The 13,657-nt window shown below is 39.8% G+C and overlaps 1 protein-coding gene across 1 annotated transcript in view; it reads right to left on the bottom strand.

Annotated features, from left to right (window-relative positions):
- dock5 (dedicator of cytokinesis 5) overlaps positions 1 to 13,657 on the bottom strand; it is a 61,155-nt gene that overhangs the window by 28,845 nt on the left and 18,653 nt on the right. Inside the window, exons 9-19 of the mRNA XM_037680705.1 lie at positions 12,770 to 12,851; positions 12,146 to 12,275; positions 10,457 to 10,529; positions 6,031 to 6,173; positions 5,742 to 5,867; positions 5,484 to 5,608; positions 3,317 to 3,415; positions 3,132 to 3,204; positions 1,698 to 1,801; positions 1,294 to 1,474; positions 891 to 988 (exon numbers count right to left, since the gene is read on the bottom strand). Of these exons, the coding sequence (XP_037536633.1) occupies positions 891 to 988; positions 1,294 to 1,474; positions 1,698 to 1,801; positions 3,132 to 3,204; positions 3,317 to 3,415; positions 5,484 to 5,608; positions 5,742 to 5,867; positions 6,031 to 6,173; positions 10,457 to 10,529; positions 12,146 to 12,275; positions 12,770 to 12,851 (1,234 nt within the window). The remainder of the gene's footprint in view (positions 1 to 890; positions 989 to 1,293; positions 1,475 to 1,697; positions 1,802 to 3,131; positions 3,205 to 3,316; positions 3,416 to 5,483; positions 5,609 to 5,741; positions 5,868 to 6,030; positions 6,174 to 10,456; positions 10,530 to 12,145; positions 12,276 to 12,769; positions 12,852 to 13,657) is intronic.

The following is a 13,657-nucleotide window of genomic DNA, read 5'->3' as shown; positions in this document are numbered from 1 at the left end:
TATATATATATATATATATATATATATATATATATATATATATATATCTGCTCTTTGCAACCTGCAAGTGCTCTTGACCACGCCCACTTCTGCACTCTGCACGCTTAACAGCTGATCAGTTGTTCAGCTGCAGCAAGAAGTTTATCCTGCAGCAGTATGAGCTGCAAAAAGCTGCAGGAGGAAGCTTTTTCTGCAGCTCTGGGTTCTCACAAAGGTGCAGCAGGTGCAAAATAATTCAAAATAATTTATTTTAAATAAAAATTCCATGCCGATTGTTTGGCTCATCCATCAATCAGCCAAGTGTGTGTCATGTCCAATCTTATTTTGAAAAACCACGATATAGCGAATCCACGATAAACGAACCGCGAAGTAGCGAGGGACTACTGTAAATACTAAAATAAATATAATGTCACTACTTCACAGATTTTCACCTATCATGGGGGTGTCTGGAACCTAATCCCCGTGACAAGTGAGGGACTACTGTGTCAGTCAATCAACAAATACTGAGCCAAAATTCAGGGCAATACAAGCTGAGACTCTGAGCGCTAATACATTTAGCAAGATCTCACAACATCATGGTTAAGCATAACACTTTTTACAAGGTTTGACCAAAACAGCTGTAACTCTATCTCGTCTCAACATAAAATGATTTAGTTTAAAACTCTGGCATGAATGTTGGTGGACAATATGCATTCCTTCAAGAAATCCAAGGTCTTTATCTTGTTTCTGCTTTAGAGTTAGTATCTGTTAAAAAATAGCATGTAGCTTTTTTCCCGTTGTACCAAATCTGTACTAAACAGTGACACACAATAAAACACAAACCGAACTATGACGGGTGTATGCCCCTAGTATAAAATGTTTTATTTATTTTAACACGTGTGGGGATTTACTTTGACGATTTCCCCTCCTTCCACCTCCATGAGTCTTTGCAAAATCTGCTCAAGATCTTCAGGATTAGACCTCCAGTTCAACAGGCCAAGCAGGTCCACTGAAAGAAAAACACAAACATTGACACCTGAGAACAGATGCAGCATCAACAACATCAACAACATCCGTTAAGGGAATTGTGTTAAACGCTGGGAATTTTAATATAAGCTCAATTAAAGCGGTATCAGAAAACATCCGCAAAATATTAGCAACGCAGATTAACAATGAATTATAAAGCGACTTGTTGGTGGGGGGGGTGTAATGATGCTGCCCATCACAGAATGACTTGTGACAGGACATTTTTTCAATTATAGTTTATTTTAGGACTTGATGTAAGGGGGTAATGAGAAACGAGCCCGGCGGTACCATTTTGAGTGAGTTTGGTGGAGCAGGTGAGCGTTGCGATCTGGAAGCTGTCTTTGGTCACAGGAATCGCTCCTGAGTGGTGAAACTGCTTCCCCGTCTGCTTCTCCTTCTCCTCCACTTCAGTCCAAGTTGCTGGCAAGGTGAGGTAAACATTTGCGTCTTCTGCCTTCTTCACGTCAACCTAAGAAATTCAGAACTCAGAGAATGAATCATAAAGAGCATTGATTGATGGAGATGTAATCTCATGTTTATTGACTTGGAGGGATTCATGCATAATCCATCTGACCACAGTCAGATAGTCATGACAGATTGTCTGCATAATGAGATTATCAAACTTTTCTGTAAATGCAGTGACATAAATTGAATCTTTATAATTATATTAGAATGTTCTCGTGTAACGCCACCTTATAGACGATAAGTTCATGTCGGCCATCTTTTAGTGTGGTTCCATCTCCTCTCATAAGCCTGACGAAAGCCATGCCGAAAGGCTTCTCTGATTTGTCCCTGGCTGAAGGAGCAGAAGGCACGAGTAAATCCAACTCTGTTCTAAAAGACATGCGTTAGACCTTCTGCCATGGGGTTCTGCAGAAAGGTTACAAATAATGTCTTACCTGTTGTAGGTAGCTCTTTAAACAACCTTGCTTTAGAGAAAAACACTTAAATTCTAACACTGACAAACTAACGGGAGTTTAATAAAGATTTTACAGCCGTTTGTGTGGAGTCAAATGTTCTGCTAAATAATTTTGTTTATTATTTTACTTTAATTTTACCAAGTGAAATGTTTGAGAACCAGTTCTCATTTATAAACATGGCCTGGCCAATATTAAAGCTGTTTAGTTGAAGCATTTCCAAAATATGAGCTTATCTCGATTAAAGCCTGTTAACTCAGTGCTGAAGCAGCTGAAAGCCTTCAGCTGATCTTTAGGAAGGAAAAAAATCATCCGTCAAAAAAAAAGCTGAAGCAAGAGACTTCATCATCTTCATCGGCTTCCTCGGCTATTAACAGGAACTTGTAGGTTTGAGCATATTAACAGTTTTGTCCTCCCTTCACTGGCTCCCTGTACGTACCAAAATTGATTTTAAAATTCTCCTGCTAACCTTTAAGTGCATAAATGGCCTCACAACCTCATACCTCTGAGCTACTTCAACCATATGTTCCCTCTCAGGCGCTGAGATCATCCGATCAGCTGCTTTGGACTGTTCCAAAAACCAGGTTGAAGCTCAGAGGAGATCGGGCTTTTTCAGTCATGGGCCCCAAACTTTGGAACAGTTTGCCCCGACACTTCACTTCCTGTTTTTAAATCAGTGCTAAAAACACAACTGTTTTCCCTAATGTTTAACACACTGTGACTTGATTTAGTATTTTATTGTTTTGCGTTTCTATGTTTTTCTTTGGATGCTTGTAATTAATTTTCAGTACTATCATTATTTTTATTGTTACTTTTCCCCATGAAATTACTCCCACTGATTTTACTGTTAAGCACTTTGGTAACAGTTGCTGTTTTAAATGTGCTTTATAAATAAAGTTGACTTGATCAGTGAGTTAAACAGGACCTTTTTCCTATAATCAAGGAGCACTAATATAAACCAATATGAAGTATAGGAGTTGTTTTTAGACACATGTAATCTCCTTTGCTCTAAGCCTCTGTTCTGACTAGCAATTAACTGGTCCATTTGGTCAAATCTAAACATTTATTTCACCGAACTCAGGCCATTCGAAGAGTACTGTACAAAAGTAAGATATTTTTTCATGACCTTTTCATGAAACCCCACTTGAAACGTTCTGAACTCTCCCTTTAACATGGTGGCAGGATCCGTCACAGAAATAAGTAACTCACAGTCTTGGGAGGATCTGTGTCGAAACATCACCCTCAGGTGGCAGCGGCACACGTCTTCAATGGGAATAGTCACCTTGAGGGGAAATAATGAACACAAAGAGGAATGAGCGTCGTATTGTACCCACAAGAGCTACAGTGAATCCTTTATTTCTTTGAACATGTGATGCCTGCAGATGTAGACGCACCTTAACAGTTTCATTCCAACAAGGCTGCTTCACCTGGTAGTAAATGACAGACCTGTACTCTGTTATGCCATCGTAGCCGGCACCAGGAAAAACCGCTTTCTACAGAGAACGAAGAAAGGCAATTAGTTTACAAGGCAATATTATTAATTCTCTCTTTCGCTACGTTTCATATCTGCTTTGACAAAAGAAAAATATTTACAGCTCAAATATAAAATAATGGAGGCATGGCTGGAGACATAAACCTGCTCTGAGAAATTATTAATCGAGAAACGGCAGCCAAGCGGGCAGATCGTGGGAGGCTGCGCTGAAAGAGATGCTGCTGTTCTATCAGATAATTTATATCACTTTTTACTTTTCATCTTCTTGCGACATGTCAGCATGTTGTCACTGAAATAACTAAAGATATCTGAGGTGGATGTCAGTGTCATTAATTTTCCTGTGATTTGGCCATAAACAGAAAATAAATCAAGTTTCTCTCATGCTGATGGACCCTCATAAAACCGCCTGACATGTTATCTCTTAGGGCCATGACACAGGAACTATGCATTATGGTCAGGATAAAATGGAAGGACTATCCTTTTTTTCTTCCAAGGTTGTAGAGAAAATGGTTGCAGGGAACCAAGGGAAAATTTTCTCTGTAGCATTGTAAACTAAAAAAAAACTGATTACAGCAGGTTACTAAAAGTGGCTCGACAAACAGTGCTTCTCATTATTTTAATTAGGATTTTAGTGAATGTTGACACTGAGTAATGTCTCATGTTCTGTTGCTTCGCTGAAGTTTGATTTACCTTATTTTTTATCTCCCACCACACAAAAGTCACTGATATAGTGTCTGTGTTTGTCTGTGAGCAAAATATTTAACAAACCTCTGGACAGATTTTCGTAAGCCTTTCAGGAGACAATTACTGGATGTATCTCGACATCTGTTTACCATTTGGAGTCAATTCATTTTAAGATGGCCAACAGAGCTAAGTGACTATAGCAAGAACATACATGGCTATAACTCAGTCACTTAGTCCCTCGTTTATTGCGGGGGATCCGTACCCTGAAGACCCGCGATAAGTGAAAAACCATGAAGTAGGAATAGTAGTACAAGTAGTAAGTAGTAGTTTATTTTATTATTTATTTATATTAAGGTGTTTTAAACCCTTCCCACACTCTTGCAATATTCTAAACCATGCTTCTAAACTCTAAACGCTCTAAAAGAGCACAGAATGTCATGATTTCAGCTCCCTGCCTCCGCTGCTCTCAGCCATCTGCAAGTGCTATTGGCCACACCCACTTCTCCGCTCTGCACGGAGATCAGCTGTAGCAGGAAGTTTATCCTGCAGCAGTAAGGGCTGCACAAATGTGCAGCAGGTGCTAAATACTTTAAAATAATTTATTTTAAATAAAAATGTCCATGCCGATCGTGTGGCTCATCCATCAATCAGCCAATTGTGTGTCATGTCGAATCTTATTTTGAAAAATCGCGATGGAGCGAGTGTCCGTGGTAAACAAACCGCGAAATAGCGAGGGACTACTGTACACAGATACTGAGATAATATATGATATGGTAGTAGCTAAAATTTATTCACAACAAATACGCTGAGCATGGGATGAGATCCTGCATATCTTCAAGAACTGATTCAAAAAAGTACAAGTGTTTTCTCAACCTAAGATCATAACCTAAAACTCTGTTGTGAAAGTTAGCGGGTGATATGCATTCCCTAAAAGAATGTGATGCCTTAAATTAGAACTGGTAGGAACCAGATGATTGTTGTAAGGGCCGAGATGGGGTAAAGGTAGGGCAGCCGATTTGGGATCCAAAAGTCCCAGGTTCGATCCCCAGCCATTCCCAAATATTGTGGTGTCTCTGAGCAAGACAATAAATCTCTAATTGCTCCCCGGGCGCTTACATAGCTGCCAACTGCTCCATCTGGGTGTATCTATGGTGCGATGGGTTAAATGCAGAGAACCAATTTCACCATTGTATGGGAACATGCAGTGATGACAACATATATCACTTTACTTATTACGTTCTGATACATAAAACCTTCACATTAAAAGAGGCTGCAGCTGCTTTTTAGCAGTGCCCGTGTGATGATTTTGCCCCATTAGGCACAAAAAGTGGAACTATAAATCAAAACTAAAGAGTCCTTGTTGCAGTGACACAGCTTTTTTTTACCTCCATCGGATTGCCTTCGTCATCATGCACACTCAGTATGACTTCTACGTTTTTGGGGGTCTTCTTTTTACCACGGTCAAACTCTCCCTGAAGCAAGGTTACATAAATATCATTCCTCACGTTTCCTGGACAAAGAACAAGAGATCGTCAGGTGAGCGGGATGCGAATTCATGAAGCTCTCTCACAGCTCTGTGCACAATTAAAATGAACAAGGAGGTGAACATAGAGTAATGCCCAGCAACAAAGGCTTTAATCCACCTGGGAGGATGATCTCTGGAAAGCCCATTTTTCTGACGATTGCCGTGCTGCGGTCTACAAAGTGGGGGGAGTCCTTCCTGACTTGAGCAAGGTCCCCTGGGAGGAGCTTCAGGGTCACGAACAGCCCTGCCGGCAGACATGTGAGGAAACCCAATGAGGCAGACGCTAAAAGGGTACGTGTAGCAGATCCCTCATACACATTTACTTTCACTCCAAAACAAAAAGGTTAATTTGGAGCAAGCCTCTGAAATCACAGGGGACAGCGCGGTCTGTGAGCACTTCATCTTACCCTGGCCTTTGTGATTGACCTCCCGCGTGGCTATAACTTTGTTGAAGACCGCCGTGAGCGGCTCGTTCTCTCCTATAACTCGAGAAGGGATGAGAGGAGACATGATGAGCTGCCTCTGGCGGATGTAGGTTTCCATAGCGATCCTGGGGGAGACATATGGGAACAAGAAATATCAGCTGCCACCATTTCTGACAGGTGACAAATAAATGGACGGAAGAGCTGCGGAGGCACTGTGAGGCCTTCTAGATTTATTGACAAGACGCACCATTATCCCTTCAAACATGTCACTTATAGTATCTCAGGAGGCTGCAACAGAAAAACACTAAACACCACTGAGTACAAGAATATTTATGTTTAATATTTAAGTAAACCATTTCATTATTAGAATAACTTCCCTCATTTCTACTGACAAAGTAGTCAAATACAAACATCTGTCTGTGTCATATTTAATCTGACGCCCCATTTACACGGCACGTTTTTTCAGTGAAAGTTCGGCTGTTCATTTACACGACAACAACCCTCGTTCTCTCTGAAACCTAAAGTTTCTGACTCCAGATCTCAAAGTGGAGATTTTCGGGGAACCCCCCAAGGAGGTGTGAAATGCTCCATAAGTGTAAATGCGCACTACAGGCAGCTACAGTCCAAAGTTTGTCTGCACTAACAACAGTTATAATAAATGGCAGAGCGCAGAGTGTTTTTTGTGCTACTCATGTTTTCCGCATGTAGGAGCCAAACTAATAAAATCCAGAGTCCAAAGAGACGTTCGTGTATTCATCAGTTTGGAATAACTGTGATCATGCAGGGTTGCCAGATACATTTAAAATATCTTATTTACCCCCTCCTTTTCTGTGCAAATGTTCAACAAACACAACACACACGACATCTGAGAACCTTGTACGGGGGACCTTGGATGTTCTCTGTCTGCCGGACCCGGTTCTGGAGGTAGTCTGGGAGGCAGCTGCTGCGATCCTTATTATGATCAAGCTGCTGACGGGATCTCATAACAAGACCTGCTAATGCTGCTAACAAGACCACGCCGCTAACCGAACCACAATGCTAACTGGACCATGTTGCTAAGAGAAACCTCACTGTCATCAGAACCACTCTGCCAGTAGGACCATGCTGCTGTAGATTTATTTCTTTTTCACTTTTGGCATCTTGTTTCTGTATTTTTGTTGCATGCTTTGAATAAATCCTAGTTTGTGTTCATTTATTTTATGTTAATGCTCGCATTAAGCGTGTAAATTATAGCCAAACAGAACCTACGAGAATCATGCTGCTGTTGTTCAGTGTATTGTTTTGTCCTATTAGTGACTGGCATATATCTTAGATCTTTTAGCGTACTGTTTGGCGTTGGGTTAGCGTATATCTTAGTTTATATCGTAAATACTTCTTTACTGTTTCTTTTTACACTTTATATTTTTGCTATTGTTGGATGTAATTGGGACCCTGTGTACACAATTTTGTTCCACCTCATGTACCACATGTGGTGCGAATGACAATAAAGAACCTTGAATCCTTGAATCTTAGAATATCTTTACTCAGCACATGTGAAAGTTTGTCAAAATATTATCATTTTAAAGAGACACTACTATAGTTCATAATTTCTTATCTGGCAACCCATTTGACATGTACAGTGTTTTTGTGTAAACCCTCTCTCTCTTTTTTTTTTGTTTATTATCCCAATAAATATTGAAAAAACATGTAACATTTCCGGAGACTGCGACGAAGTGAAAACTCAAAGCAATCTGCTGGCTCCTTAGATAAATAATGTTATGAACTTACTTTATAATGTTTCTGTTCAGTGCCCTGAGATGACTTCTGTTGTGATTTGGCGCTATATTAATAAACTGAACTGAAATGAACTGAGGTTGTTTTCATGTGAACAGGGCCTTAGATAGCACCATTATGTCTGACAAACTGAAACGGCTTCATTTTCACTAAGGAGCTTACTGTGGGTTGCAACATCATCCGCCCTCTTGAAGCTCCTATTTTGTTGCCTCATTACCTGGAATTTGTTTTTAAATACTGGACTTACACAAATTACTTCAAATGAATGAAGTGAAGAAAAAATGTTTGAATGAAAGGCCTACCAAGCCTTATTGGAATGCATGTCACCCAGCTGTGGTTTTAAAAATCACTGCTAAGTGTATAAACAATGGAGTTTTAAATGTCTTTGGAAAAATCTTGATAAAAGTGTCATGAAGTGATGTCGTACAATCTGTTCAGAGTTTGTAGTGGGAACCTCAGCTACTACCACACCAAATTTTAGCATAGTATCTGTAAATTTGACAATTATACATTGTATTGAACTGTGACTACATATGCACACTTACCACTTACATTTTTTGAGTGATTAAAACTTGTGTTTTCCATCCATCCATCCATTTTCTTTACCCGTTTATTCCATTTTGGGTCACGGGGGTCGCTGGTGCCCATGTCCAGCAATCACTGTGCGAGGGGCGGGGTACACCCTGGACGGGTCGCAAGTCCATCACAGGGCCACATAGAGACAAACAAGACAAACAACCATTCACTCTCTCACGCACACCTAGGGACAATTTAGAGTTACCAATCAGCCTAACATGCATGTTTTTGGACTGTGGGAGGAAACCGGAGTACCCGGAGAAAACCCACGCATGCACGGAGAGAACATGCAAACTCCACCCAGAAAGGCCCCTGGACCGGGGTTTGAACCAGGGACCTGCTCGCTGAGAGGCAGCAGCTCTACCAGTTGCGCCACCGTGCTACACTTGTGTTTTCAATTATTTTTATTAATTTTGAAGTATTTAGTGCAAGTACTTATGATCAAACTGAAAATCTTTTAAAATTCCAGTTTGTAAGGCACCAAATTAAAAAGAACTCAGAATACTGTTGCCACCCACAGCCAGTATAAATCATCATATGCAGAATATTTAACCAAACAAACTGAATCATCTGATGTTCGGTGAAAGAAGCAGCTGCATTCATGCTTATTGTTCTCATCCATGTAAACAACCAAATTAAGAGTATAAGACTTCCTAATTTCTCAGTTTAACACAGTTTACACGCAAAAAGCCATATATTTTTAACATGTGTATTTTACATTTATCTTCCAGGTGAAACAAATTTATTCCAAGTTATACCATTAAAATAAAGCAGTGCCACGCGAAAGAGGAAGTGAGAACAGGGAGGCCAAGGATCCATCAAGCTAAGAGGCTTTGTGTTCTACAATTTTACATCACTTTTGGGTACTGTATTTTAAAACAAATGTTGCTGTGAAAAGATGTATGTGAATAGTTTTAATGTAGACCCTTTTCTATTATTTATATGCACAAATAATAATGAGAAAAACATGACCCAAAAGGTCAGCTCCATGTAAGCGTGTATTCTTTAGCAGGGCAGAAAAGTATAAAGTACTGTACGCATGTAGTTTTAAAAGGAGAGGCGTCAACACAAGCCACAGGTCAATGCTGCAGTTAAACTGGCTTTTATTCTAAACTCAAGAATGTTCCACATGAATGCAGGATTTCTGATTACCAGAATATGATGCATAATATTAAAAAGCACTCTGGCACATTTTCTTTTAGAAGACCGGCACTGAAAGCCTCTGTCTGTCAAGGAAAATGTTTTATGAGCTCTTTGAGATGTTTTTTGGAAACCACTTCAGTGTTTCAAAAGTAATGAAGTAAATATCAATGTCCTGTTGACTCTAATCTTTTGCTCTTTTAAAAATTAATTTACCCTGACCTTTTTGGTTTTAACTTCAACTATCCAACTCGTTGTTAGGAAGTAAGTCGATTAGTGCTAATGAAACAGGAATTCATTTGTCAAGGAAGCAACCCTGAACAAAGCTCAGTGCTGTAATTTGTTCTTTGTGTAGAAAAGAAAATCCTTAACTCTTTATTTGCATAAATGTCTCTAATGGCTACTTTATTTATTCAGCTGAAAGCTACACACAATTAACTTTTTTTTTTAATTGATACGTGTTGATTAATAATCCATTCTATGTTTATCTGTTGCGCCTCGAGAGGAAACCGCTGTTTTGTAGAGCAGCAAACAAACAGCGGTTTTCTACAGACAACATGTGGTTTACGTCACCAGAAGCAGCTGAGGTGTTTCTGAGGCTCTTCCATCTAAGACCTCTGTGAACACGTCGTCCTGAACCCCCCCACTGTGCAGCTGCAACAAAAGCCCGCTGCCTTTGAGAAGACCTAAGACTCAGGATTGCAAAGAAGGTTTTATTTATTTATTTATTATTAGTATTTGTCCTTGAAATGCAGCGGAGGCAAAGTTAAGCTGCAACCTTGAAAAAGAAGCAGAAGAACATGATAAGGACCGAGTATAGCTCTAGTTCTTGTGAGTCAGAAGTTTTTTTTTCTGACTTGGGTGGCATTACAGAAAATAACGCAGCCTGCTTCACTAGGTAGAAGATAAAAAGACTCACTGTTGAAAGGGGATGAAATGCTGTTTGTCCTCATCATCTATTTTGCCGTGGGCAATGTCTGTAATGTCCATAACTGCAACGACAGACACGATGGAAGGAAACCAGTAAGGCACAAAATACAAAAAACAACAAGAGTACCACATATGGCACATGGATACGCTCATCGACAAACCGTTATACAGCAATCTATAGCAATGGCCTGGATTAGCAAAGACCTTGTCTAACATTTGACCTTGATTTGTGACCTTGACCTTAGCGATAGGGTGATGAAAAAAAATTACCGTATTTTTCGGACTATATGGTGCAACAGATTATAAGGCGCATAAAGCGAAACTAAAACATTTTGACAAATTTTTGAGCGCCGTGCACCGGTTCGAGGTCAGTAAGCACAACCAGAATTAATGCATGAGGTGCACCAAATTATAAAGCTCACTGTTGATTTTTGAGAAAATTAAAGGATTTTAAGTGCACCTTATAGTCTGAAAAATATGGTACGTGACACGCTGATTAGAGGTGGTACAAATGTGTATCAGGTTGTGTTAAATTGTCTTAAGTGGAACAGAGGTTACGGGAAGGACACGAGGAAAATTACAGACGTAGGGACGGAGACTATTCCACAACATGTCCTCCTTCGACAGACGTAAAAAAAGGTTTAATAATCCCTGAAGGAATGCGCATCATCCGCCGCCCTCATGCCAGTTTTAGACTAAGATTATGTTAAAATAAGAAATCTCAATTTTAAAGCCATTTTGATTAGACCTTGAAAATAAAGTTACGCACAATCTCGTGCAGTATCGCAAAATGTCAAGTGATCTGTTAGCACTTAAAGTATATGTTGTGAATGACGCTCGGCTACTACCACACTAAACGTTAGCTCAATATCTGTAAAACTGACAGAGTTACATGGTTTTTGTTTTGACTAAACTTGCCCCACTGTGGCAGCCACCTTGAACGGGCAAGACTTCAGAAGTTAATCGGTTGTAGAAGAACGTCTGATGGATGTTTTCTGAGAGTTTCATTATATGCATCCTGTGGTGCATGAGATATTTTGCTAACAGACGGAAAAAAAAAACACAAAGACTCTGGCAAAAACGTTATCTCCCACCATTCATCTTTATGCCCACTTTGTTCGTTAACAAAAACAACTTTAAATGTGAGTTTTCTTGTGCATTAACTATAAATCTGGAAGTAGTTCTGTTTACTTTAAGCCGAGCGTTGAATGTGAATCGCCTGCTGCTTGGCGCGACCACAAGTCAGCATAGTTAAACAGACGGAGGCTTCTTGATCTGCAGCTTATAAATGTCTTCAAATTCCACACAGCCCTGCTGCCAACGTGCGCCTGTGTTTCTTTCCTGGCTAAGAAAAATGTAACTTCAAAGTTAAATGTTGTTTCAGGCTCTGGTTTGAGTCCATTTGTTGAACCGCCAGAGGAAACCATTTCTCGTTTTACCCAAAAATCCTCTGTCCAAAATTAAAGCGACACTTTCCGAATCAGTTTCCCACAAACTGCTGCCAAGGCAGAAAGAAGACGTTTTCTGTGCCAGGAAGCAGGTGTTTTAATTTAGTTTAACACAGGGATCCTTCATTTCAATCATGCATCCGTATCCCTACATAGGTGTTTTATTGTTGTTGTTGAAGTAACTTTTTAACAAGGTAAACATTGGAAGAATAAAAAGAAACGATGCCCACCAGCCACGCCGAAGGGTCTCCTCAACCCGGCGGTTTGCTTCTTGCACTCTTTGAGCTCCATGCTGCCCACTCTGATGATCTGACACACCAGGAAGAGGCGCTGCCTCATCAGGTCGCTGCTGCTCAGGTCCTGGGAATGAAAGACAAACAAAGATGATCTGCGACGGCACACGAGGTCCATTAGATACAAAAGCCAGTGACCTTCTCCTGTCAGCAGCAGTTCACTGAGTCCATTCACTTAGATAATGTAGACTGGAAACAGAGTAAAAGCAGCTGCAAATGCTTTAAAAACACACACAATCTATTCTGTTACTCTGTGATGCGACTGTCTCAACATTAGGCAACAAATAAAACGAAAGCTCCTTGATTAATGCGTTTAATCATACAGGCACAACAACTTTTGTTAGGAAAGACAGTGTCATTAAAACAAAAAGCATCAGCACAATGGAAGGAAATCCATTTGAGTACTCAGTAATGTGCCGTGAAAGTGAAGCATTCAGAGAAACTTTCAATTAGGAGCCATGCCGAAGCAAATTTTCCTCTTTGGTCACAGATTCCAGGCAGCGTTTGGACTGTGTAAGCGTGAGACGGAGGGAGTGCCTCAGCAGACGGGGGTTCAGTTACCGTGAATAAGGCGGGCAGGTTGTTGAGTTTTTCGATTTCTTTAGGCATCCCCATACTGTCCCAGCGCACCAGGAAGTTCTCACTGCATAAATTGAAATAGGAATCACAGTCAGAGATCACATTATCTGAGGCAACGAGAGAAATAGAAAATGTGAAGTAACTCAAGAAGCAATACTGTTTTTATTTTTTTCTTCACTGTCAAATCTGCATCACAAAAATATATTTGGGTGCCTGAAATCTTTGATTACTGTTGATGTGTTTGTAATTTCTGAAAGTGACTTTTTAAATTAAATACCCCCAGCTCAGGGGTGTTCAAAGTGTGGCCCGTGGGCCATTTGCGGCCCTTGGAGTGATTTTGAGTGGTCCGTGACTGGCTTAAGAGGTTGATGAAAATGTAGACTTGCAAATTTAATAGTGCTACGTTTTATATATTTTTTAGGTTTAACAGCAAAATAAAAGAAAAATAATCTCCTCAAAATGAGCAATATTAGGTACAAAACCACCTTTGGTTATAAATAATCCTTTTTTATTATTATTTGATGGTACACAACACAACAATGCTTTACTGACTTCTAAAAACAACTTCTCCATTACGCTAATGTTTCTGAGAAGTAACTAAAATGAACTTTCCAAGCACAAATAAATAAAAAAAATTGACCCAGCAAATCAAATAAATTAAAATAGTTTTTTTTTAAATAAATGTAAGATTAATGTTAAGGAAGTTTTTGATCTAAAATAAAAATATGTAAACTTTTGTCTTTTTGCCAATACAGTAGTCCCTCGTTTATCGCAGGGGATCCGTACCCTGAAGCCACGCAATAAGTGAAAAACCACGAAGTAGGAATAGTAGTACAAGTAGTAAGTAGTAGTTTATTTTAGGATATACAT

This window comes from Nematolebias whitei, chromosome 8 (assembly GCF_014905685.2).
Source record: "Nematolebias whitei isolate Nwh7 chromosome 8, NemWhi1, whole genome shotgun sequence".
NCBI classification, from domain to species: Eukaryota; Metazoa; Chordata; class Actinopteri; order Cyprinodontiformes; family Rivulidae; genus Nematolebias; species Nematolebias whitei.
The sequence above is the reverse complement of the archived record's forward strand: the minus strand, read 5'-3'. Positions and strand labels throughout refer to the sequence as shown.